This window comes from Calypte anna, chromosome 3 (genome assembly GCF_003957555.1).
Source record: "Calypte anna isolate BGI_N300 chromosome 3, bCalAnn1_v1.p, whole genome shotgun sequence".
NCBI classification, from domain to species: Eukaryota; Metazoa; Chordata; class Aves; order Apodiformes; family Trochilidae; genus Calypte; species Calypte anna.
Genome location: NC_044246.1, coordinates 33,744,331 through 33,769,694, shown reverse-complemented (window position 1 = coordinate 33,769,694; position 25,364 = coordinate 33,744,331). Strand labels below are relative to the sequence as shown.

The 25,364-nt window shown below is 41.8% G+C and overlaps 1 protein-coding gene across 1 annotated transcript in view; it reads right to left on the bottom strand.

Moving 5' to 3' along the window:
- The window catches only part of FNDC1 (fibronectin type III domain containing 1), a 68,607-nt gene that overhangs the window by 16,161 nt on the left and 27,082 nt on the right, over positions 1 to 25,364 (bottom strand). The window contains exons 2-13 of the mRNA XM_030448592.1: positions 24,346 to 24,555; positions 22,991 to 23,089; positions 21,935 to 22,055; positions 20,561 to 20,748; positions 19,800 to 19,907; positions 16,140 to 16,328; positions 13,123 to 15,459; positions 11,502 to 11,623; positions 9,649 to 9,760; positions 8,374 to 8,760; positions 2,338 to 2,403; positions 872 to 1,033 (exon numbers count right to left, since the gene is read on the bottom strand). Of these exons, the coding sequence (XP_030304452.1) occupies positions 872 to 1,033; positions 2,338 to 2,403; positions 8,374 to 8,760; positions 9,649 to 9,760; positions 11,502 to 11,623; positions 13,123 to 15,459; positions 16,140 to 16,328; positions 19,800 to 19,907; positions 20,561 to 20,748; positions 21,935 to 22,055; positions 22,991 to 23,089; positions 24,346 to 24,555 (4,101 nt within the window). The remainder of the gene's footprint in view (positions 1 to 871; positions 1,034 to 2,337; positions 2,404 to 8,373; positions 8,761 to 9,648; positions 9,761 to 11,501; positions 11,624 to 13,122; positions 15,460 to 16,139; positions 16,329 to 19,799; positions 19,908 to 20,560; positions 20,749 to 21,934; positions 22,056 to 22,990; positions 23,090 to 24,345; positions 24,556 to 25,364) is intronic.

Here is a 25,364-nt window from a genome sequence, read left to right as displayed (position 1 = left end):
TCCTGCAGCAATACTCTACTCTAAGCCCCATGAAGCTTGTGGATATTGGAAGGGAAGGCAAGACACAAGTAAAAGCTGACTCTGCATCCGCTGAAATGCCAGGTGAGCCAGCAGCTGACTTGATCTCACTTCAAATACCAGAGATTTGTAAAGGGCTTGGAGGGAGTCACCAGTCTGTGGTGAAGGCTGGAATGCAGTGCCCCATCACCTCCAAGCCCCTCTGGTCAGGCCCCCAGTGCTCCTCTGACAAAGAAGCAGAGGAGTTCTTGAAGTCAGAGCTACACCACCTGCCAACACACCTGAATGGCTCATGTACACAGGAGCCAACCTCATGACTCATGTCAATGTACTGGGGGTTCTATTATCTTCTACTGAGTGAAGATACAAATTGGAAAGCCAAATTCATCTCTATTGATTTTATTCTTTAGAAAGTGAAATCACTGGTATTTAAAGGGCTAAGGGAAAAGAATTAGGTCCCCCAAAGGAAGACTCACACCTCCATGCAGACTGGCAATGACTGAACCACTGGTGTGAACTTTAAATGATGAAACTGAGTTGAACTGAGCACCAGAGCAGACATTCTGTATTACCGACTTCAGCTATATGGAAAACAACGCATAACACAAAGCAGTGCACTTATACTGAAAGAGGTTTGCACTATTTAACAAAATTGGTGTGGGTCCAGATGTAAACATGCAAGCATGGAGGCCATGATCCAGTACTGCAGCTTGGATTTCCCAGGTGGCAGCACTTAGAAAGGACCACACGCTAGTTTGTGGGATGTATCTGCGCAATGGTCTCAGCTTAATGGCTGACCTTTCTAGAACAAGAATCATTTGCGTCATGTACCTAAAACAAAGGATATCCTTACCAGTGAAACGTTTCTTCCCAGTAATGTCATATTCTGACATGGGGCTGGTGCCAAAAACACTGGTCTCTGGATAGACAGCTTCTGATTCTGTCGTTGTAGAAGCAGTGGTGGTGGTGACAGTGGTGGTGGTTGGTGGCAAAGTGCTCTCAAAAAACTCGTAGTCTTCAGAGGAAACATAAGATGAAAATGTTAGCTTCTTCATGTTATTTTTGCTTAACTACAAGAAGTGGACCATTTCTGTCACCCCAGTCCCAAAGGAATGCCATGCACTCTGCCTCAGCTGCTGCACCCTCCTTCCAGGCCTCTAAGTCAAGGTCAGTCACACCTCAGTCTTGCAAGGGTTTCTACCAAACTGATGGACAGAGGGCATAAAATCTTTGCCATAGAACACCAGTGTTGTTGCTGATTTAGACCTTGCTCACACAGGTAAAGAAGATGAGAACAAATGTATTCATACAGCAATATCCTGAACCCACTTTGTCTGCTACCTCCCCTCACAACTCCCAAGAGAAGACAGCACAGGAACTGAATCCCTGTCCACAGCCCTCAGAGGCCAAAGGAAGGAGGTAAGGGAGTGAAAAATTGGCTTTTTAAGAAGACTCTGTGATACTATTGTAAAATGCTAGAGCTTGTTTATACAGTTCTTTTAAACTCCCTTAAGAAGCACGGAGCCTTGTACTTGCTATTGGTTGCCCTAATGGACCCATTAGGGAAGGGAAACTGCCCACATGAATCTCCTGATACTTGATTCTCCTTGATATTCAGTCCTGTTAAAGCCAGTGCTCTTTGGAAAGCTATTGTGCTGTCAGACTGACACACAAAATGAAGGAGAAGAATCATTTGGCATCCCTGCCATATCCCCATCCAGGCTGCAGGACTTGGCTTATGACTTTGAGTGTTTTCTGCCTCAACTGCTAAAGCCTCTGCATTCTGTAGATGACCTGCACCTAAGGGAAGGCCTCACAAAACTTGTACACTGAGGACATCCCACTTTCCTAGGGATGTAAGGAACACAGGATGTAGGACTTAAGCAGTTTTTAGTTCATCCTCTCCTCCTCAACATCCTAAATGTTGACCTCAGTATGAAGTGATCAGAATAAAAAGCACAGAAGACTCTATTTAAGAATAGTTCATTGACTTTGATGCAGCTGGAGTTAGAAGTTGTACCAGGGAAAGTAAACCTAGGATTCAAGTGGTGACTCTATGACCCAATTCTGAACATAATTTTGTTCCCACATTAGGTTCCTGTTAGATTGCAGGGCTGACAGACAGGGACTTCCATCTCCAGAAATAGATGTCTTTGCACCCTTGCTCTTTATATATAATGCCAGACTCTAGAAAGTTTTTCCAGCTCACTGTTCCTCACTAAAAGTTCCCACTCACCAACCTGCTCCATCAAAGCTGTCGACAAAGACAGGGAATAAAACCACCCCAAACACCCCACTTGCATTAGACTTTTACAGTACCATCATCATAGATCACATATGCCTCTGGAGTTGCTGTCACATCTGAATCCAGCCCTGAGAATGTATCTATTGAAGGAGACAAAAAAAAAAAAAAAAAGAAGAAGCTGTAAGAATTCAATGGTCTCATCCCTATCATCCCTATCCACCTAGCCAAATACATCTGGAATGAAGTTTAAAATAAAATTCTTCAGACAGTTAATTTTTTAGGAAAGAAGGTAACTGCCTAGTTTCCAGATAATAATACGACAGTCTGCTCTCCATATTTAGAATAACAGACAAGTGGCTAACTGCAGTAGCCAGGAGTTTTGCTAGGGGAAGATAGGTTCAGGGCTGCTACTCAAAATCAAGAGTAATTCACCTTCCAGGAGCTCTGACTCAGGACCCAGCAGCTCTGCAGCTCTGCTTAACACTCACTGTCAGCATTTGATAATGTTTTGTAGTCTCAGGAGCAGCAAATGTAATAAATTTATATTAAAAACAAACAAACAAACAACATACAACTAAGCAATTAAAATAAACTGCAGACTTCCATAAAATATTTTTATATTTTTGTAGGGGAATAAAAATCAAACAACTCTAACAGAGCCATGACATTTACAGACTGTGTCTGTACTAGAAAGCAATGCAACTTAAAAGGAATGGATTTGTAGAATGAAGTTAGTGGTGCTGTTTTTCCGGGGGTTTTATTTTGTACTAGCTGTAGCCTGATCCTGTGACTGAATGGCCATTACAAGCTGGGGCACATATGTATCATCCTGAAGCACTGCTCCTGCTTTAGTTTCATCCAGCAGGAATTTGTGCACACTGAGATTGCTCCATGATGCAAATGAAAGCGTGGTGAGAAGAGATGGTTGTGAGGTACATATCAACAACACTCTGCTGATCCAACCCCAAACCAAATGAAAATGCACCCACAGACTGACTTCCCAGCTGCCTATCCCTATATATTATCTCAATTTCTCTGCAGGTCATGTATCCAGCAGCAGATTCATCAACCATCAAGTGCCTCATCTTGAGGCTTCTTCCTGGAGGCTTCCCTGCACATTCTGAGAAATGCATTTCTCCACATGCTGGTAAGGAGCCAAAGAGTACATAAAGCTCAGATTAGCCATGAAAAGCAAAGCAAACAAAGCAAAAGCATTGTGCTGGAACCCACTGAAGGTACAATCAGAAGCTTCAATGACATGATGTGGCTGCACAGAGGCCAGAGTGTGTGCTGAGACAAGAGAACAACAACTCAGGATATCACACAGGAACTGGAAATGTTCCTGAAACACATGATATGGAAGCAAAAATGTTATTTTTACTTAGTAATATGAACAATGCAAAATATCAAATGACAATGCCGAATAGCTTACCAATTTTTTTTATTTAGAACCAACAACTCTCGTACAAGACTGATTTTTTTTCTACTACAATAAGTTTTTTTTTAAATTATAATACTTATTTTAATGCCAAAATAAGCTTATAAATCACAGAAAATTGTTAATTCTTGTCAGACTTCCATATAGCAAAATATGACAGTTTGTCATGGTCAATTTCTGCAGTGACTCTTCAGGACACTATCAGCTTGGAAGCCTTCTGACTTCTCTGAAGATAGGCAGTGGCAAAACAGATACTTTGCTGAACTCTGCAGATCTTCTCACCACAGCTGGCCAGCATCAACCAACATTTACAGTGTATTCACTTATCTTTGACTACATCCAAAGAAACAAGAGTCTCAGATAGGCAGAAATTTGAGTCCTTCACAGGCAGATTTCAACTTCACACCTGTTAGCTATCCAGCCTTTTGTCGAAATAAAATCCAGCACAAACAAATTTTTGTTTGTTTTTGGTGTTGTGTGTATGTGTGTGCTTGTTCAGTCTCTTCACCTTCTATGCTTCTTCTATGCTTCTATGCTTCTATCTGCCACAACAGATGTCGCATGAAGATGATGGGGGTACTTTTCAAAAGACATCTAGCTTTATAATTCTCTCAACATACACCAGCTGCAGTTCTCCAGCTGGCTCCATCACCCTTTGCAGCAGCTCTTCAGAGAACCCTAACAGTACCAGATGAGGCTGCCTTGGCAAGACTGCTTGCCCTAGGCTTTTGGCATTTGGAAGGACAGGAGACTGGACAACCATCACTTGATTTTATCACACATAACAGGTGGTGAAGACTCCACCACTTCTTTTCCTTGTGAGTTCATGAAAAAAGTTTAGATTATGTCACTGAAGAATCATGCTTGTGTGGCCAAAGTCCTTCTTGAAAGCTGAAGACTGCTGAACCTAGTGAAATGCTGACAATAAATTCTGCTGGGTTGAGCAAAAGTCCTGCCTGAGAGCAAATGAATCTGCCAAAGCTTAAGCAGAATGAATGTTCAGCCCTGGGTTTTGGCACATGCAGTCGCAGCCTGCTTGGGAGCAAAGCACTTAGCAACAAACTATCAAGCTTTGGCAGCATAAGTGTTTCATTAAATGATCTGGCCTCATTTCCAGACTCAGGTTAAAGGGAAAGACAACATAAAAAACATGATTTGGAAATGGTCAAGAGAAAATGGCATTAAGTGTTTTGATTGTTCAAGTAGTAGTTATTTATCCCTCTTGAAATGGACACTGCACTTGCTGAACAAAACCAGCCCTCATTAAATAAATAAATAAATATTTATTTATGGACAAAGGCAGAGCAACAGACATCATCCACCTGGACCTGTGCAAAGCATTTAACACTGTCCCACATGACATTCTGATCTCTAAACCGGAACGAAACAGATTTGATGGATGGATCACTCCTTGGATAAGGAACTGCCTGGATGGTCGCACCCAAAGAGTTGGGATCAGTGGCTCAATGTCCAAATGGAGATGTGTGAGGAGTGGTGTTCCTCAAGGACTGGTACTCCTACCAGTGCTGTTTAACATCTTTGTTGGTGACATGGACAGTGGAATCAAATGCACCCTCAGCAAGTCTGCTGATGACACCAAACTGTGTGGTGAAGTCAACACTCTGGAGGGAAGGGATGGCATCCAGAGGGATCTTGACAGGCTCAGGAAGTGGGTTCGTGCAAACTGCATGGAGTTCAACAAGGCCAAGTGCAAGGTTCTGCACCTGGGTCAAGGCAATCCCATGCATAAGTGGGATTGGGAGAGAGAAAGGATTGGGAAGGGAGAGGAGAAAGGATTGTGGACAGCTCTGAGGAGAAGGACTTGGTGGTGGTCCTTCACCATGAGCCACCAATGTGCACCTGCAGCTCAGAGAGTCAGACATGCCCTGGGCTGCATCAAAAGAAGCACACACAGCCCATTGAGGGAAGTGTTCTTATGAACACCTACACTGTTCTTATGAGAGAGACCACCTGGGAGTACTGTGTCCAGTTCTGGAGTCCCCAGCATAAGAAGGACACCGAGCTCCTTGAATGTGCCCAGAGGAGAGCCACTAAAATGCTCAGAGGGCCGCAGCATCTCCCTTGTGAAGAGAGGCTAAAGAAGTTGGGGTTGTTCAGCCTGGAGAAAAGGAGGGTCCAAGGTGACCTCATAGTGGCTTTCCAGTACCTTAAGGGGGCCTACAAGAAAGCTGAGGTAGGGCCTTTTACATGGGTGTGTAGTGAGAGGACAAGGGGAAATGGTTTCAAACTTGAAGAGGGGAGATTTAGGTTAGACATTAGGAAGAAATTCTTAATTTTGAGGGTGGTGAGATGCTGGAATAGGTTGCCCGAAGAAGTTGTGACTGCCCCCTCCCTGGAAATGTTTAAGGCCAGGTTGGAGTGGGAGGTGTCCCTGCCCAGGCAGGGGAATTGGAACTAGATGATCTTTAAGGTCTCTTCCAACCCTGGCCATTCTATGGTTTTACGATTTAAATACTTTTCAAGCACATTTCTCTGTGGAACAGGCAGGTTGTTTTGCTGCAGTCATCAAATGTTGAAGCAGGTCATCAAGAATGAAAAAAAAAAAAAGGAAAAAAAAGATCAAGAAAATCCTCATAATCACTCTTCAGAGAAACTTTCCTAATTGCCAGGTGGGGATTAATAGTGCTGAAGTTGTATAGCAAGTAAAAAGTGGAACTCCTGTGACGTTTTGTCTTTTCAGTCTTCCATTTTGATGCATTTGCAGACATGCAGTTGAAATGCCAGACAGCTCAGGGGTGACTTAGACACCATTTTCACTGAATATGCAGCCTGTGTAAAAGAATGAGTTTTCATTCATGCCTATAAGAGGAAAGATCAAGGTTCCAGCAAGATGATCTGGTAGAGGGCAAAAAAACCAAAAAGAATGTTTTAAATCTTCATAAAATCACATGAAAACTTCCCAACCCACAGCTATTCTAAAAATAATACTGCAAATTGTTCAGCTTCTGAAGCCTATACTCAGATTAAGTCCAGTCATATTTCATAAATTTTTACTGTTCTCATAATATGTATTTTTAGAATATATTCTTCAAGTATGCAAGAGCACAGGCCAAAGAGAGTAAACATTAAGGATATAACCAATATCTAAGACAAGAAAAAGGGGGTGATGGGACTGGAAGGGACTCTACCAAAAACCATTATCCCCTTTACGCAACTCTGAAAATACCAGGCTGACTATATAAAGCAAAATTTGTAACACTTTTATAAACACAATTAAGAAAGCACCAAAGGGAAAATGAAAAATCCTCAAAGAAGTATTTAATGATGATGGTCATTTACATATGCATATGTCTGTGCGTCTGTATACATCATACACATCTACACATATGTATATGTGCATGCACACTTCTATAAATACAAACTAAAATAGGGGTTCTAACTGTTAAATAAATATTAATACTTCAAATAATTGTAATTCTATCTGTACGAGGCAATAACATCTGTAACTCATTACTTACCCAAGGTAGCTGGTAAGGGAATTTTCAGTCTGCTGCTTCTGAAATCCTTTCCAAAGATGACATCCTTAGACTCACTCTGAGTTGCTGAAGTTGCTGAAAGAAGATATCTTTCGTATCTTCTGCACTCTTCAAAGCAATAGTTCAGCTTCTCAGGCCATGGTTATGTGACCTACTTGTAAATCTACTTCAGCTTCAGGCATATAAGCATATGGGGCAAAGGTAAGGGAGTTTAATTACCCATTAAAACTTCCTACTGCAGTTGGCAGATGTCTGACTGCTATCCCTTTGCTTAGGTTGTGGCCATGTTTTACTGCCCATGTGTAGATTGAGTTGGGATTACCTACAAAAGGAAGGGGTGAGGACTACCATAGTGCTCCCTGATCCAGTTTTGCAAAATAAGCTGCTTTGCAATGCAACGCTCAGGTGATGAAAGGGTAACACATGGCAGCAATAGGCACAAAGCCCAAAGACTCTACTGCACTTGTATTTGTTTACTTTGTATTTTGGATTGGCACCCCATCCTAAGCTTGTGTGACTGCAACAGAGAAATAATGACACATGCTGACACTTCAATATCTTCAGATGACAAACAAATCAGTGGACAACTCTCTCTGCCTTATACATAGGCAGAGTTGTCCTTCCCCAGTTTCACCAGTGCTATGCTGTATTCCTGTTAGAAAACCTCTGTCTCTGAGGGCTGGAAGGAGAATGAGAATCTCATTTTGCACAAGCTGGTCTCAATATGGCTCAAAAGAGAGACTTTTCAGAATGTACTGAGAGGAATGAACACAAAATAAGACAAAATGTACAATGCCTTGAAGTTCTTCCATGGCCTGAACTGGAGAGAGGGCTTCATTGTAGATGAGTTGCTTTGACCACAAATCTGCTGCCTATGCTTTTTGTGCTCTTGTGCATGAATATACATCACAAGACTGGATCCAACATAAGGAGAGAATTTTGCTGAAATCAATGTATTTCCATGAAAAATTTCATCTTTGGGGAAAGTTGACACTTTCCAAAGAAAAAAAACCATTTAACACCCAAGCCCTTCTTTAGCTGCTCTCATCTTATCTCCTACCTTATCACACGGACCAAAATCTTCAGGAGCAGATCCTTTCCTGCCCCACATTTCTGTAACTGCACTGTACAGACAGCCCAACCACAGAAGTTCAAACATCACAAAAGGAAGTTACCTTCTGCGTTGCACTCTGGCAGGCCATCAAACCCCAAGAGCAAGTTGCCCTCATCATCATACTGTGCATAGGTGCCTGGAGGACAGGTTGGGGGTGGTTTCTCCGTGGGTGGCTCAGTGGTGGTTGGTTCAGGAGTGGTGGTGGTAGTTGTAGTGATAGTTGTCGTAGTGGTTGTTGTGGTAGTTGTTGGGGGTATTGTTGTAGTAGTAGTAGTAGTAGTCGTAGTTGAAGGAGTGGTTGTTTTCTTCACCATTTCAAGACCAATCAGAGGTTTCCCTCCGAGGCTTATTATTGGTTTATCTTGTGCACTCGCTACAGGTTTACTAAATCTGCTATGTCCAAACAAAGGTATTCCATCAGGACTCACCATTGGGGCACCCTTTTCATCTAGGAGAGAACAAAAGAAAAAAGTCTCAACATTAATCAATTTCAGGCTTACAGCATTGTATTTATCAACACTAGATACCACAAGAGCACTGAGAATGTGATCACTGCCTCCTGTGACTTAGCTGACAGCACAGAAGGCTGCTACCTAGACAAGAACCATGGCTAACAAAGCTGTAAAATGGTTCAGAAGAACCTCAGACAAACCACAGTGGTGTTCACTTCAGAATCCCAATGTGCAGACAGTGCCTGCATTTAATCTAAATCAATCTCCTAACTGTTCATGAAAAGCACAACGAATCCGTATTCTGACCTAATGTCAAACATGTGCAAAGAAAAAGCTGGGATAAGCTGGTGAGATTCTGCCACTGCAGATAAACTTCTGTGCCAAATTCTGGATAATGCAAATATTCATTGTCACTGAATTTACATCCAAGAGATTTATCCCCATGGACTATTATGCAAATAGCAGTGTTTTCACAGATCACACACAGAGTTTTTACTACTTATGGTCTATTTTAGAAGAAAAAATAAAACACTCACATAGACATGGCTGCTGCAGTGCTAGAGGCAAGGAGTAATTATTTCTATGTATACAGAGATATAAACAAGCATCAATTTTTATTCTGGCTCAGTTCTGCAGTCCTTTCTAATGCAAATACAAGTGAGATGGACTTGTGTACTTCTTGCTGCCTTGTACTCAAAGCCCCACAAGATGCCCCAAAGCCTGCCCAGGTGCAAGAATGGCTGCCTGATGGAGATCTGAGGAAAAAGCAACTCCAAATGATTTGCACAGGACCAGGGGATGCCCGAAGCATTCAATAACTCAAAGCCTGTACCTTTTGCTCAAAAACTTAGATTTTTTTCTGTAAGAAGGAAGCTGTCACTTACCAACAATTGTACGTCCATCCCCTCCTAATTTCACTCGGAGAGGGTTGCCTTGGGAATCTTGGAGGTATTTTCCTTCAACATTTAATACTAGCCCTCGGTCAAGGTCTACAATCTAAGAACAACAAACGGACTTAAATTTAGATAATGCAAGAGGAAGAGAAAAAAAATTCACAGTAACAGAAATCCTGGGGAAATTCAGATGCTAAGTATGATGTTCAGGAACAGCTACGATGCCTACAGACAGATTTTTAAAAGCAAGTGTTTAATTCTATAGTAATCACTGAAAAAATCACTGCTGAAGACAGCAGATCCCCAGGAGCTGGCTTCCAGAGTTGCAGAGCAACCACATTCATACTGCCTTACTTACTGTCTTGATTTTTTGGGGCTGCACAACTCCTAAGGTGGATTCTTCTAATACCAATTTGAATATGACCCTGAGCCCTTTTGTTGATGGAATTTTAGATTATGTCCAATCATAAAACTAACTAAAAAAACAAACAACCCCACAAAACCCTAGTTCATTTACATTAAAGGAATAGTAAAACCAAAGTATCTAAGATTTTAATTTGGCCAGGAGACTGAAGAAAAGCCTCTGTCTCATAAAACAAACCTGTCTGAGAGCTTGGATTGAATTTAAGAGGTAACTGCAGTTAAAATCCAGGCCTTGTTATTTCAAGTCAAAACAGCTGAACTCTATGCTGTTTTAACATGATGTAACACACACAGAGCCACAGAACACAAAATTGCTGGGAGGAAACTGGGAAGAGGACTTGAGTAGCAGTTCCAGGTTGGCAAGACAGACTTACATTTGGTGTTGGCAGAAAGACTGTAGCAGGAGTGACAGTAGATCATGAGATAAGTCTCAAGGCCTCCAGGCCTCAGATGTTAACACAGATGATTGCACAGATGCTCTTGCTTTACAAGGTGTTTGTCCTGCTTGCAGCAATTCCTGCCTCTCATCAGATAGAGATGCCCCACTGTTTCCCAAGGGCCTTTCTACCCTACTTGCTGGAGTTTTTTCATGCTTTAAAAATGTGATCTATCTGATGCATCATTTTGTGTTCCTCTAATACAAATGATTGAAGTGCCTATGAAATAAATGTCTTTATGTGCCATTGGCAGTATCTCTACAGAGAGTGAGCAGCTCTATGATGCCAGAAAGACTGGTCACAGTCTCCTCCTGCTCAGTGTTTGTGTGAATACATAGGAAAATATCAGTTCCTTCCCTTCATTGGTTGGTTATAAACTCATTGGAAAAGAAGTTAAAAGAAAAGGGCTGGGCAGGTGGGCATCTAGTGAGGTTTTCCTATCAGTTGCATCTGAGCTCTTCAGAAAATACCACTGGAGACATGTCTGTACAAATGGTAAAATGCTTAAAGATACCTACGTGTGTACATTTAGAGCACTGTGACACTTATGGAGCAACTTTACTTTTTGATATTCCTGCTCACTAGCTTTTTTCCAGAGCATGAGTCTGGGAGAAATATTACCGGGAGAAATATGTTTTGCACTGCAGCTACCCTGGGCACTCACACTGCACAGCAGACAAGTCCTAAGTCACTGAGGAGTTTAACTCCCACTTACTTTGAAGAAAACAAGTTTTACTTCCACCTATGAGAGTAAGGCTATAGTTGAAAATCCAAGCCAACAGGCTTTAAAACAGACATTTAATATGTTCAAATAATAAAACGCAGAATTTATAATTAGTTTTCAATGGAACAGCAGAAACTACATCTCTAAGTACAACCTCACTTTACAGCTTAATTGACTGACGGCACTGGTCTCCACTCTTAATGAAAATTCAAGCACAGTAAGAGGCCAAAGCAACTTGAATTTTAGAGAGATCACCATACCCACTTTGTTCCTTGGGGGCCATTGATTACTCTCTGTCCACTTGGTTTTCCATTATTACCAGGTATTACTTTTCCATTTCCATTTCCATTTTTCGTTGTAAGATTAGGTCTGCCATTGTAACCTGAAACAAAAAGTTTTGAAAAAAGCTGTGCATACTACAAACCATATTTTAAAATGCAAATAAATAAATTTTCTTACTGATCTGGACATAAACAAGATCAGAAAGAGCCCTCACCACACTCAGCAAGCCAGGCATTTCATTTCTCCTTGGAGCAACTCTTGTGACACTGTCAGATACTTGCAGCTGATACAAGAATTTATATTGGTTTCTCCTGAAGAGGTTAAACACTCATGGTTTCTTTCTGCCATGTTTATTTGGTCTCTTTATCTCTCTTGGTGTTTTAAGAAAGCAGGGCAACAGTTATAGATGGCATGACATTAAAATGTTTGTGGTCTTTGTAAACATTTGAGGAGTGGGATGAGGGAGAAAAAATTACTTAACACAAACACTTGTTCAATCCTGTCCTTATAAAACGCTGTAGTGATGAACCAAAATGAGAGGGGATAGGAATGACTTCCTTTTATTTTTTTTAACTTGTAAAAGGAAGGATACTCCTTCTCTATCTGAAAAACACTGCCACACAGAAACACGCTCAGCTGATCCACTCCCATCTTAAAGCTCTGCAAGCTCTACACAACATTAAGTCTGACTAAACCTAAGAAATACAACAGCCAAGCTGCAAGGTCCTCACTGTTTAACATTTAGGCCACATTGAACAAAATATTATTATCCACATATAGCATAGAAGGTATTTACTAGAACACTCAGGTCACTTGATACTATCTTGGATGTCCATGTGTTGGAGAGAGAAAAAATCATTTCTACCTAGCAAAGTCCCGGAGACTGTCTGAGATTCTCCATAAATGACACAGGACACCAATAGGTGACACACCTTGATGTGTAGTGGACTCTCTGTTCCACTACCCAGGATCAGCAGATGGACCAGTTACTGGAAATCAAGCTTCTAACTTTTGGGGTAAATCACAGCCCTGAAGGTATTAAAGGCCAGACTGTGATGTGAGCAGGCCTCAACCAGAATGCATAACTCTGAGCTGTCACTTAAAGAGGGAAGTGGCTTAAGAATAATTACAGAAAACACAGAATGCCATGACAACGGAAGGAAACACCTTACTGCCTATGTATGGGCAAGGTATAGCTACAAAAGCCTGTTAGTGATACATATGACAAACAGCAATACACCTCAGAGGCTGCCATATTCTACACACAAGTGTGCTTTTCAGTGAAGTTATCACTGAGTAAGGAACACAGCCCTTTTTCCAGAATAGGATCTGTCATCTCCTCTGTGGATCATGGGATTCTGTGCATATCAGATGCCAGGACCAAAGGTCTGGGGTACCTCATTACACCTATTCTTGAGGCAATGTCCTCAAGACATGTGTGACCTCAATGTCAGGTGGTTCCCTGAGAACCACCAAAAATAAAAAGTAATACTTTATCCTAAATAATGGAACCTGCATTCTGATGGAGAACTTTTCACCTAACTGCCGATGTCAGGAAAAAAACAATTCAGTGAGATTACTACAACAAAGACAAGATACCTTGTCTATAAGGAGGTCTAACAGATTGCCTTTGGGAGGGGCTCCGTAGCCTGGAGTTCAATAGTCGCTGGCGAGGGGACAAGGTGGAGGAAGAAACTGTTGGAGAAACAGTGTGGGTGGTGGTAGATGTTGAAGAACGTGGCCAGACAAAGCTCGGTTTGTGCTTGTTAGAGGATTGAGTAATCCGGGATGCCATGACAGAGCTTCCTTGTGATTCAGGAGAAGAAATTTTTAATGATGGAATTTGTTCCTTCTCTTCCTCTTCAGAACTTACTTTGTGAGGTAGAAGAGTGTCCATAGGCTTCTTTTTATTGCTCGTAGTGTCATCGTATGTGTTTTTGTTCCTTCCAGAAACAGAAGGGGACCATTTTGTTGCCAAAGATGTGGATTTCTCTTCTTTCTGATCATATTCACTATAATAATCATCCTCTTCGTCAGAAACTGACTGACGAGATTTAGATGAAGAGGAGGAAGGAACTTTTTGAGGAAGTTCTGTTTTGGATGTTTTTGAAGGCAACAGGCCATATTTTTTCTCTGTTTGGGACACTGTTCTTGTAGGCACCATTGAGCGAGCAGGTAATGAAGGACGATTTTGTCTCGAAGAAGTGGAAGATGACCTTGGATTATACTGGTTCTCTTTTGCTGTATCACTAGCAGAACTGGAGTCTGGCTGAGTAAGTTTTTGTTTGTAAGAAGGTATCTGAGAACCTGGTTGCTGTTGCTTTGATAGAGATGAACGTGAGCTTCCCTGAGAGAAAGATGCAGGTAATGTCCTGGAAGAGGTCACATCTTTAGGAAATACAGAGCGGCTACTTGCTCTGTCACTGCCTTCTGTTACATCCTCATCAACACCTTCCTGCAATTCTTCATTACTCTGGGATGAGGCATGAGAGGGGAGGCGCCGGCCTCTGGAATGCAGTAAGGAAGGACTGGTTTCTGTCCTCTGTGGAGGCTCTGAGTGGGAGGTCTTCTCCAACGGCAGATGAGAGGGGAATGTCTTTTTAGGCAAAGATACACTGGGTTTTGACTGAGCAAGGGTTTCTTTTACTTCTTGACTGTCCTGCTCATCAGGCTTATGTTTGGAAAAAGAAGACTGCAAATGAGAATGCCTCCCTGGAGCAGCTGCTCGACTTTGTTGTTCTGCTGAGTCGGAGTGGGGTGGCTTTTCACTGTGTGCCTTTCTGAGGTGAGAATTAGAATCGACCTGAGGATTTCTTCTCTTGGCATAGACTGCTGAAGAAGACTGTCTGGAAGAGGGTAGAGAAGGAAATAAGGGATTTGCATTTTGAGAGTCCTCCCTATCATTTTTATCAATATCCTTTCTGTCAGACTTGGCACTGCTGGAGAAGCGAGAGTGAGGTGAAGCATGACCAGAAACAGCAGACCTGGATGAGGCTGCCACTGCAGCTAATCTTGGATCTTTCCATGTGCGAGAACTGGAGCTTGAGGGCAGCCTTGTTTGCTGAGATGTAGAACTGGGCTGTCCTGCTCTGTCCTCTGCTTCTTCACTGTCAAACTCATTATGGCTATCACGAGCATGAGGATCTGCCGTTTGGGAAGCAGGTTGATGTGAATGAGTTAGAGAGCCAGATCTGCTGGGATGGCTTGGGATAACTTCATGAGAGACAGCAGGCTGCCGACTTGATGGCAAAGCCATATGACTAGGATCTGAAGTTTTAGAAGACACTTTCACCTGCACGGGGTCTGGCTTTCCTTCCACATTACCTGTAAAATCATTATTTTTGGCAGACAGAGAGTGGGAAGAGGTTTTAGAAGGCACATTAGTGTTGCTTTTCCTCAGTCGCTTTGTTTCATTATCTGTGTATTCAGGAACAGACAAGGCAGAAGAGCGTCGTGCTGATGGTGGTAACAGTGCTGGTGGCTCATGTTTCTCTGTGCTTGTCTGCTGTGACACCTCTGATACATGGGTTTGAAGAGTGGTCCTCCCTGAGGCAAGGACAGGGTGGACTGGCTGACTAGGGGACAGTGGTCTAACAATCCTCCTCTGATCCTGCGTTTTTGGTGGCGTCGTCGGAGCTTCTTCAGAGGAATCATGATCATTTGTCACTTCAGTGGATTGGAGACCAGGTTCCAGCTCACCTGTCTTTCTAGAAGGTAACTGAAACTTTCTTAGGTCCTCCCCTTGGGACAATATTTTATGTTTATATTCAGAAAGACTCTTTTTATCATTAACATTAGGGGAACGAACAGGTGACTGCTTAGAGGAAAGCGATGGCTGGATTTTTGAAGAAACAGAGGAAGTTTGAGGAGATGAGCCAGCATTCCCATTTTTTTTAGCATTTGAATTTTCTTGAATATTTATTTGCTGTTGAGCAACTGAGGAAAAAAAAAAAAAGCATTTATTCATAACAACAGAAGAAACACAAAACAATGAATAAGAGAAGAAACCAGCCAGGCAGCAAGAACAAGACAACTTACGGGAATATGAGACAATCATTATTTCTGTATTTCCCAGCCTATGTGGAATTATTGTAACTTGTGTAAAACTTAAAGAAATTAAAATAAAACATCTAAAAGTAAGGACTGCAGCATCATATCAGTGTAACCAAATATTCAGCAGAGCTTAGCCACACTGATGGCATGGTGCTGCATTATCCCATCTGAGGCTGGGGCCCACATTCTTAGTTAATTCAGCAAATCCTCTGTCCCCACATCTTTTTGGCAAGAAGCAAATGCAAGAACAGGAATAACACAACCAAAGATCCAAAATCTTGTATTTTTTGTCCAAGGTGACATAGTGTTTTCATGCAGGAAACAGAGTATGGTATGCATTTATTTAAAATGTTAACATATCTGTAAAATGTCCTTTTGCACAGTGCAGTAGCAGAAACAGTACTAAGGAAGTAAAAGTAAAGTAAAAAAGCAAAGTAAAGCGGTAAAATCCCATGGCTTAGATGGAATCTAAGGAAAATGAATGTAACATTGTTTGTAAGAAGGTAGGACATTGTAGGAACAAGGCAAGAATGGGCAGACTATGGGTACAACTTGGTGCTTACCTGCGGGGATGGCAACACTGAAGGCCTTAGACTGAGGACCTGGTCCCCTCCTGTTTGCTGCACGAATTTTGAAAATATAGCGCTCCCCAGCCTGCAGACCATCTATTATGGCTGATGTTGTAGCTCCGGAGTAGGTGATGGACTTAGCTCCAAATGGCTTGAGAGCCGGGGCGTATGAAAGAATGTATTCTGAAATGATTTGGCAGACGGTTGGAAGGAGGAAACTGAAAACAGTCCCGTTTCCAGCAGACAGACTGTATGGGTAGGATGAATTAGAACGTGCATTACTAAAATTAATACACTAGCAATGCACGCTGAGTCAACAGCTGGAGTACAAAGACATGAGATATATATAAATATAAACATATATGTAGGTAAGTTGAACATTTCTTCATCCGGACAAAACCAATCACGTCAATGACCTAATGATGGAGACAGAGCATGTTAGCTATAACTTCATAAAAAGACATAAGCAAAAATGCCTGCCAGAGTGAAAAGTCACCAAGAGGAGCCAGATGACAGCTGTGCATTCCAGAGAAGGTGTGAGGGACACGAAAAAGATACAACACCAACTACTCTGTGGGTGTGGTTTGGTGTGCTGCACCAGGAGACCTTTTTTGTTTCTGGACATCCATTAATACAAAGGAAAAAAAAAATCAGTCTTCTGAAAAAACTGACTACCCTAAATCAGAAATAACAGGAAATCTACAAAGCAAAAATGCACTGTGGGCAGAAAACATATGAAAACTAGCAGAAAACTGTGTGCTATCCTACTACTTGGGGAAACCTTGTCTGAAGACTGTGCAAATATTAGGTAGAGCAGACTGCTAAAATCAGAATACTGGTGCTATTATGGCTAATGTAATGCAAGGTTTCCAATTTACTGATTAGCAACCCAGATATTTGCAACTAACACTGCATGATCCAGAGAATGTTGTTCCATAACGTAACTTGCTCACAACGGTGGAAAACAGGTAACTCCATTGCTAACTGTAGTTATGTCCATAGCAAATAAAATTTTTTTTTTCTTTCCTACAGAAATTATTTGGAAGAACAACAAAATGGTGTATACATGTAATTACCATCCAAGACATCATTGTTAGCATCAAATAACATTATTCAGTAGTATTAATTACTTTCTTATCTTACATTTCTAACAGAGCCTTGGCATAGCTAGAATTGCACTGTACTTTAAGCCCCTAGTCATGTAAAAGCAGCTCTGCCAGTCCACTGTGGTGAAACTCTACCAGCTCCAAAGGCCACACGCTCATTCCTCAGCAGTGCTGGCGCCTGAGGGGCATAGCCATGAAAACACAAAAGCACTTACTTTAATCTTGGGAACAAGGCTACGGCAGTCAAACATAACTGTTTCCAGCTGAGTGTTCACTCAAAGGGCTTTTAGCTGTTAACTACAGGCTAGTAGGTAGAATTCATGACTGGATGATAGAAGTTCTTATTCAGAAAACATACTTCTATGAGGAAACAGATCCTTGCATGTTGCCAAATGGTAGCAACAGCATGCCTATCCCACAAAATATAAATTGCTCTTACCTAAAGCTGGTGTGAAACACCACTGTGGAGAAAGCAAAGCAAGCTCTTCTTGCCACTTGGGAAACTCACCCTGCTCTCCCCTTTCCTTTTTAGATTACTGTGGTGCCTGTGCTTTGTATTATCTTTCTGTATGAAAAGACATTTCACCCACTGTAGGCATGATGAAGAGTCTTCCCATTACATTCCCAAGAAGTGTAGCTAAGATCTCAGCCATATGCAGGCATCCTTTTCCTTTCAGTCCTCTGTAAGAGGCATGGGTATTAAACCAAAGCAGGACTTTGAAAATAAATTCCAAGGACTATCAGTTTTATCTCTCTACACCAAGAAACATGTAGTTTCTTTTGACATTACATGGCCATACACTGATAAGACGAGGAAAGGTTTCAAGGAGAAGGGTAGATTTAGGTTAGAGATAAGGAGGACATTCATCATGGTGGGGATGGGATTTTGAGCAACCTGGGAGGTGTGGGAGGTGTCCCTGCCCCATTGCAAGGTGGTAGGAACTACCCCCTTTAATCTGATCTCAAGCTGATCTTTAACTCAATTCATTCTGTGATTCTGTGAAACAAAATGACACTTGAGGAGTCACAATGCCATGATGGAAATACTCTAGAACATACCACTGTTTGAAAAAGGAAATTAATTTTTTCAGAAAATGAGCCCATCTTCATTGCATTAAGAGATAAGACATGTCAAGGTCATTAAAATAAAACAATACTTTTTGATAAATTAAATCAATAAATTTTATTATATGTAAATGCATTTAATGCTCAGTTGAAAAAAATCAGTGTATGAGAAGGCATGATAAGCTTTGGATTTCTTTTTCATTGCTGCTGTTTCAAGATACACAGGAGTTGCTTTAATTGCAGAGACACTGGTGTTACTTCTGGTAATTCTGAAATGACTACTGGAGGGCATTTTATCCTATTACTTTAGTATGTGGTATAAATACATACAAGGCCAGGGTTGAAAAAGAGAAGGACCAAACCCCCAAAATTCTTGATTCACACTTGCTATCAAAATTACTATGAAGTGTAAATTTAGTAATTTCATTTAGCCAGTATAAACATCTTTTTTTAGCCAGTATAAACATCTCTTTTTGGCCCTTGAATATCAAATATCATTAAAATTATTGTCTTGGGTGAATCATCTAAAGATCAACAGACAAAACCAAAGGCCTAATGACTGCTCAAAATTAGAAGCAGATTTGAAATTTCAGATAATGTCCCTGCATGACCCTAGTTTAAGAAATAATAATACTTGGACACAATTGTAGCTTCATTGAAGCCACCGGCAAGACTCCTACTGACTTCAAAGAGGAAGGAATTCCACAACTGCCCTGAAGAACACATAAAGTACGTCTTGTATGTATACATTTCCCTCCAGACCAAAGGTCTTTTAAACCCTGAGATGCTACAGTGCTCATAAGGTACCATCAGAAACTTTTGTAACTCAAGAAAAGAATCCTGTCAACCACTGGTGAACTGGAGCAGCCAAAAAAATCAGCCTGTTCATTTTCAGAGGCAAAAATGGAAAAAAAAAAAAAGATCACAGAAAGCTGCTTTTCTTTTTTTCTTTTTTAAACAAACAAACAAACAAACAAACTTCTATGCAAGTAAATGGCCACTGGCAAATCAGCCTTATGACCATGTGCAATAATGCTATAGCACACAAGGTTTATGTATGATGTCTGTTGAATATCATTATTTGTGCTTGCTTCTTTAGCTGAGGCTTTCTTTCCTCCCCTGGTAAACTAGAAATAAAACACACCATAAACCACTCATTCTTCTGGCAACTACCCAACTTTTTCTTCTTCACCTGACTGTTATAAATCCCTTGAGAATCTTCCTTTCTTGAGTTCTGTCTCATCCTGCTTACTAATGGCAGAAGAGGTGTGTGTGCCCACAGGACACCCTGTGACATCTCAGACACATGGTGATGATGGCTTCCCAGCACCAGCACCAAGCTATTGGACTGCAAACAAGAAAATCTTGCTAGGATATAAGCTATTAACAAGTTTAAAAATCCTGGGATTTCAGGAGTTTCCTGCTCCATCTGGCTTCAAGACCAGCTCCTTTAGGGAGTTAAAAACTGACAGTAATGACTTACCTTTGACTTTTCCTTCGCTCTCTGGGAGAGCATCCCAGGATGCTGCTACAGAGGTTGGTTTGCCCTTTAATGGCCAAACATCCAAATTTTCAGGTGCGCTGGTGGGAGCTGTGAAACATCCATATGCAGAAAAGGCAAGTAAGAAAAGTTGGCCTATATAGCATATATCTTTTACTCCTTCTCATTGCAGAAATTAATCTATGGCCATTTCAAAGATAAATATGAAAAACGCACATGTCTCGGGTCCATGCATGCCTGTATTACATCTCTGTATCAGACTCTTGTAATGAAATTTTATTCCTTATTTTTAGGAACAGGCTGTCTGCAGCAGACTGCTACTGTGGCTTAGCTGGGATAACTTGGTAATTCAGTTGTTACAGATCACTTCCCTGTATCAAAGGGGCCTCACAGCTTCTCATTGGTGGAGGCAGGATTTAAATTCCCTACACACAGAGAGGACAGCAGCCAGGGCTGCTCCTCCCACAGAAAGGGGCAAGTTCAGCTGCAGGAGTCCAAACTGCTGATCCATTCCCGAGAAATACTCAAATCACCTCCCCCAGTTCTCATCCAGCTGCACGAGCAGCCCTGCTGTGCTCTCCAGGGCACTACTGCAGGGATGCAGGCAGCAGGACCGAGGGTTTTCCCAGATTCCCAACTCTCTGCCCAAGGAGCCACTTATTCTGGCTTTTCCTCAAGTCAACCACATTTCACCACTTAATCTTCAAGATATGTATCACCTCCAGGACCTTCTTAATATGTACCTGCCTCTGGAGTCCTTTGGTAAACAGACACGCTCCATTTCCCTTCCTTTTCTCCCTCCAAAATTTGGATGGCAAACTCATACACAGTGTCCGGCAGCAGATTCTCCACCAGTGCCCGCCGGTTGGTCACCTGCTTGTAATCCCACCTTGCTGACTCCCCCTTCTCCCGATAGCGAACGCTGTATTGCCTGGGTCCAGAAACACAAAAATAAGAATTCATGCAGAACCAGAGAGGGATGGGGCTGCTTTGCCCTGGGCTAGACTGCTGGGGCTTCCTGGGGAAACTACCAAAAATGCCAACAACAAAATACCACCATTTTTTAGGAATCTTCCTTCTGGTAGTGGACTCTGACTGCCTGTGCCCCAAGGGATGTACTGCTCTATCCAGCCTCTTACTAAAAAATAAAAAAAAAACCCAACACTTCCCTGGGAGGAAGTCACAGGGCTTTTTGAATGAAGACAGATGTCCCAGGAGGGCTCAAGGCCACCATCCTGCCTTGAGCATAGCTGGATGGCTGGGAGGCTCTCGGTCCCAAAGCAGTGCTGGTGGCTCAGTTCTCATGTGTCTGCCCAGATAATGACTTCCACAAGGAAGCTGAGAACATGAAAAATTACCACTTCTCCTGCTGTGCCCCTGGGGGTACTTGAGCCCTGGGTTGACAGCCTTTCGCTGTTCCCAGGCTGAGGAACACAATCCAGCACTTTCAGAGCTCTGGCAGTCTCCATCCTGTTTCTCTGTTTATTTTGGTTTCCAACTGTTGCAGCATGTTGCTGCCAGCCAAGCTCTCCTACTCACAGGAGAACCCAGCCTGGTCAGCCTCAGCTGCATAGGGTTTCTGAAGGATCTGCAGATGCAGAAGGCACGGACAGGTGTCTTACATGTTGCAGAGTGATGCTTCCTTCATCCACAGAATGGGGGTCTCAAAACTGCAGCCTGTTCTGTCAATTCAACTCAACACTTCACCTCTGCCTCCGCACAGTATGTGCCCCACCCTCTTTTACCCCATGCACGCATGGGCATTTGCCAACTATCATGGTAAACTACCATGTAAATAGCAAAAAATTCCCTGGTTTGTAGTGACAACATTAAGAAGTGATCTTGACCCCCTCTAGTCAAGTCTAAATAGTAGAGACCAGAGTGCAGGGAGGAAAAGAGGGAACATTACCTCACATTCACCCATGTCAAGTGTCTCACAGCATTTCTGAATGCTGCCCTACCAGCCATGGCCATAACTAGGGATATGCAAATTCATATGACCTAAGCTAAATTATTCCCCCAAGCAAGTGTAATTAAATACAGAAGCAGTCACTTGTACATTCTCAGCAGCTTTCCTTTAGTACATGCTCAGAAAAAGAAAACACAGGGCTAACTACCTATTTGCTGCAGCCTTCTGTTTTTCATACAGTGGGTCTGTCCAAGACACGAGCACAGACTGAGAGGACATAACTCGAACAGTTATGTCTTGTGCCACCTCCATCTCCACCTCTTCCTCCTCTGAAATGGCAAAACAAAACAGCACATCAGCAGCAATATTGGAGTTCTCATAAAAAGCAGTAAATGTGTTCAGTGGATGTTGTAGTATGCACACAGAACAGATTAATAACAAATATATACAATACTGATGGTGTCACATAGTAACATCATTCCTTCTGTTAATTTGTCTGCTTACATGACCAGAGTACCAATATATTCTGCAGTCCTGCAATGTCTGATTACAGCAAATATCTTATTAACATACTAACAGTCCTTGTCTCTAACAAACTCCCTGCTAGAGCTCTCTGGAGAGCAGAAATTTTGCCTAAATAATAAAACCAGGGACTATCATAAATTCTTTACAAGGAATAATTCCTGCATATTTTACATTTATGAGTGCTTCAAAACAGGTTGTTTTAATTAAACTTTTCAGCTTCTTTATGGTAAGCAAGAAAAACAAACCAAACCAAAATATAAAGAAAATTATGGCAAAAATAATGTGGTGCTGGCACGGAGGTGACTCAGAATCTTGCTCGTCCTTTTTAACCTTGGCAGCAGTACGTAATACCTTCTTTACAAAAGCAAGTGAAAACTTTTGCTGACCAGGTTTAGGCTTCTGGAAAGAAGATGGAGATCTGACAAGAAAGTATAATGTTGTGGAGATCCTGGCTTTGATTCCATGTATAACATTTGCCAGGAGCTGCAGAGAAGATTAAAAAAACAGCCAACCAAAAGAACAACCAACAACAGAAACCCAACCAACCCTGTTGCAGAGGTGTATCATTTTATTAATTCTGTTTGCATTAGGGAAGTAATTGGACACATCCATCAAGCTCTTTAACACAGAGAAAAACCTAGCAGCTCCAGCACCAAAAGACTTGCAGCCTAAAAATCAAAGCTATCTCATTGTGTTCAAATGTCTCTGTGAATTGACAGCAGAAGTGAAGCAAACATACCTGTGACTTTCCTTTTAGTTAAAGATGACCTATAGACAGGTTGGTTCCGTCCTTGGGAGCTTCTTGATGGCAGCGAAACCACATGAACTGATTCAGAGGCTATAAATGCAGGGAAAAAATAAAGGCTTTCCTGTAATTTTTTTCATTGCAAAAAAATTCTGTCTTTTCAAGTAGAACTCTGCTTTATTATTTTCTGAGATACAAGATAAGAAACTTCCTTAGAGGGTAATTTATTTGGATAAATAGCATTTATGTCAGAGGTTTCAATATGCATGCAGTAAGAACAGTAAAGCTGGTATTTTAGAAGAAGGAAAGCAAATTATTAACATGAAAAGATTGCTACAATAGTCTTACACTCTAAGCTTCAGAGTCTGACTTTTATAAAGCATTTGTTCTCTCTTTTAAAAAAAACATAGTATAGAATTAATTAAAACAAGAGGTTGATGCTGAAAATCATGTTAGGTAGTATTTCTCATCAAGATTAAATTCCTTACCGAACTTCTGCTAAGTCCAGGTACTGTCTGGATTTACCTCCAGCAAATGCACACAAACAACAAAGAGCAGCCAAAGCTTGCAGGAAGAGGATCAAAGCAAGGCTCCTGAGTGCAGACCTAGTACCTGCTCAGGTGAGAAGAGCTCAGGCAGCAGGATAAAGACAGGTCAGCCATGAAACAGGCAAGCAACACAAACAGCACAAAGCCACTGAGGAACTAAAGCTCTTGCAAACCTCAGTGCTACCTTTAGATGGTCAATCCTTTATGTCAAGGGTACATGATCTAGTGCACAAGTGCAAACCATTATGGCATGACAAGGCAGGGAGCACAGAAAAGGCCAACCTGACTATCTCAGGAGCAATAAGTGACCAGGAATTAATGAAGGAACTAGAGACATGGACATATGAGTGTAACACTGTAGCACAGGGTTCATGAAACAGTTTTACGTGGATACATTTAATTAAAGCATTCTTTTTTTCACTACTGGACTGAATTTACACAGGGGCACAAAGCATAAAACAACAAGAAATGCCAGATTTAAGAGCAGCCCCAATGCACACAAGGAGAATCTGACCTAAGTCTCTTCTCTGCATGCCTTTCCTCTGCATTCAAGGAATAACTCACGTGTCTCTTTAACACAGCATCAAGTTCTGCTACGCTTTCTACCACAGTCTTTATATTTTTCTCCTATTAAGAACGTATTACAGAACGCAAATGCAGCGAGCAGTTTCATTTATAGGAAGAAGTTATTTTGATGTCTGGAACAGCATGGAATCCGTGAACACCCAGCAGCCACAGGAGATTACAGAGGACGCTGGAGACAGAGGCTCTGCTGGACGCTGCGAGGAAAACCCAACTCACCCAGTTTTCTCGCTTCCTGAGTTTGTCGCTCCGGCGGCAGAGGAGCGTAGCTCATCCGACGGCTGCTCTCTCCGTACCCACGGGGGTAACCTTGGGATCTGCTGCGGGGACCCCTGAAGCCTGCTCCATTGGATGGCTTCCACCGAAAAGGTAACTTCCCATCTGGAGACTGGGCGCGGGCTCTCAGCGGTCGGTTTGGCATGTCCTTCTCTTCATCAGCAAACACATAAAAGCCATCATGGTTATTAGGAAGCACGTGAGATACAGCGGTCAACATGTGTCTGTTGCAAGCATATCTATTAAATTACATCTGAATGAAGGGCATAAGTTTATAGCTTTTTAATTTTCCAATAAAACCCAGCTGAAGTAACCAGTTTTCCACGTGGGATGTAGAATACTCAGTAGTGCCTTTTCTCAGGCTCTTCAAGCTGACTGCTGCAAGATACCAAAAGTGAAAACGTATCACAGTACAAGGATCCTTGCTAGAAACTGGGGATGTCTTTTAGCTTTTCTGTTTAATCTTTTCCTCTTTTTAATTTTTTTTTTAAATTATCTTTCCCCAGTTCAGATACACCAGTACATTACTTTTTTTGGCAAGTACTAAACGTTAGTGTGAAATGAAGCATAGAACTGTTTCATTTTTTTTAAACTTTCTTTTAGAAAGCAACTGACATTAGAAGTAGGTTCTCTTCTAAACTCATCACTAATGGCTCTGCTCCCTGACAGCCTCAAGTTTAACAGGCCTGTTGTGCACATGCTTCAGCTCTTGATTTCAGAAACTCCCATTACACGATCCCTTGAGCAACCAGCTCTGTAACAGGTACCTTATGCAAATAATTTATTTTTACATTTGCTGGCAAGTTAGCAGCACTCTTTTAAGAAGTGACACTGATACTAGTGTTACTCAAGCAACCAGTCTGATTGCTCTAAACAGCATCTCCAGTTTTTGTGGCGTTCTTCACTGCCTATGACCTGCACCACGCTACTGAGCAGGCTTCAAGGAGAGCAGTCAGGAACAG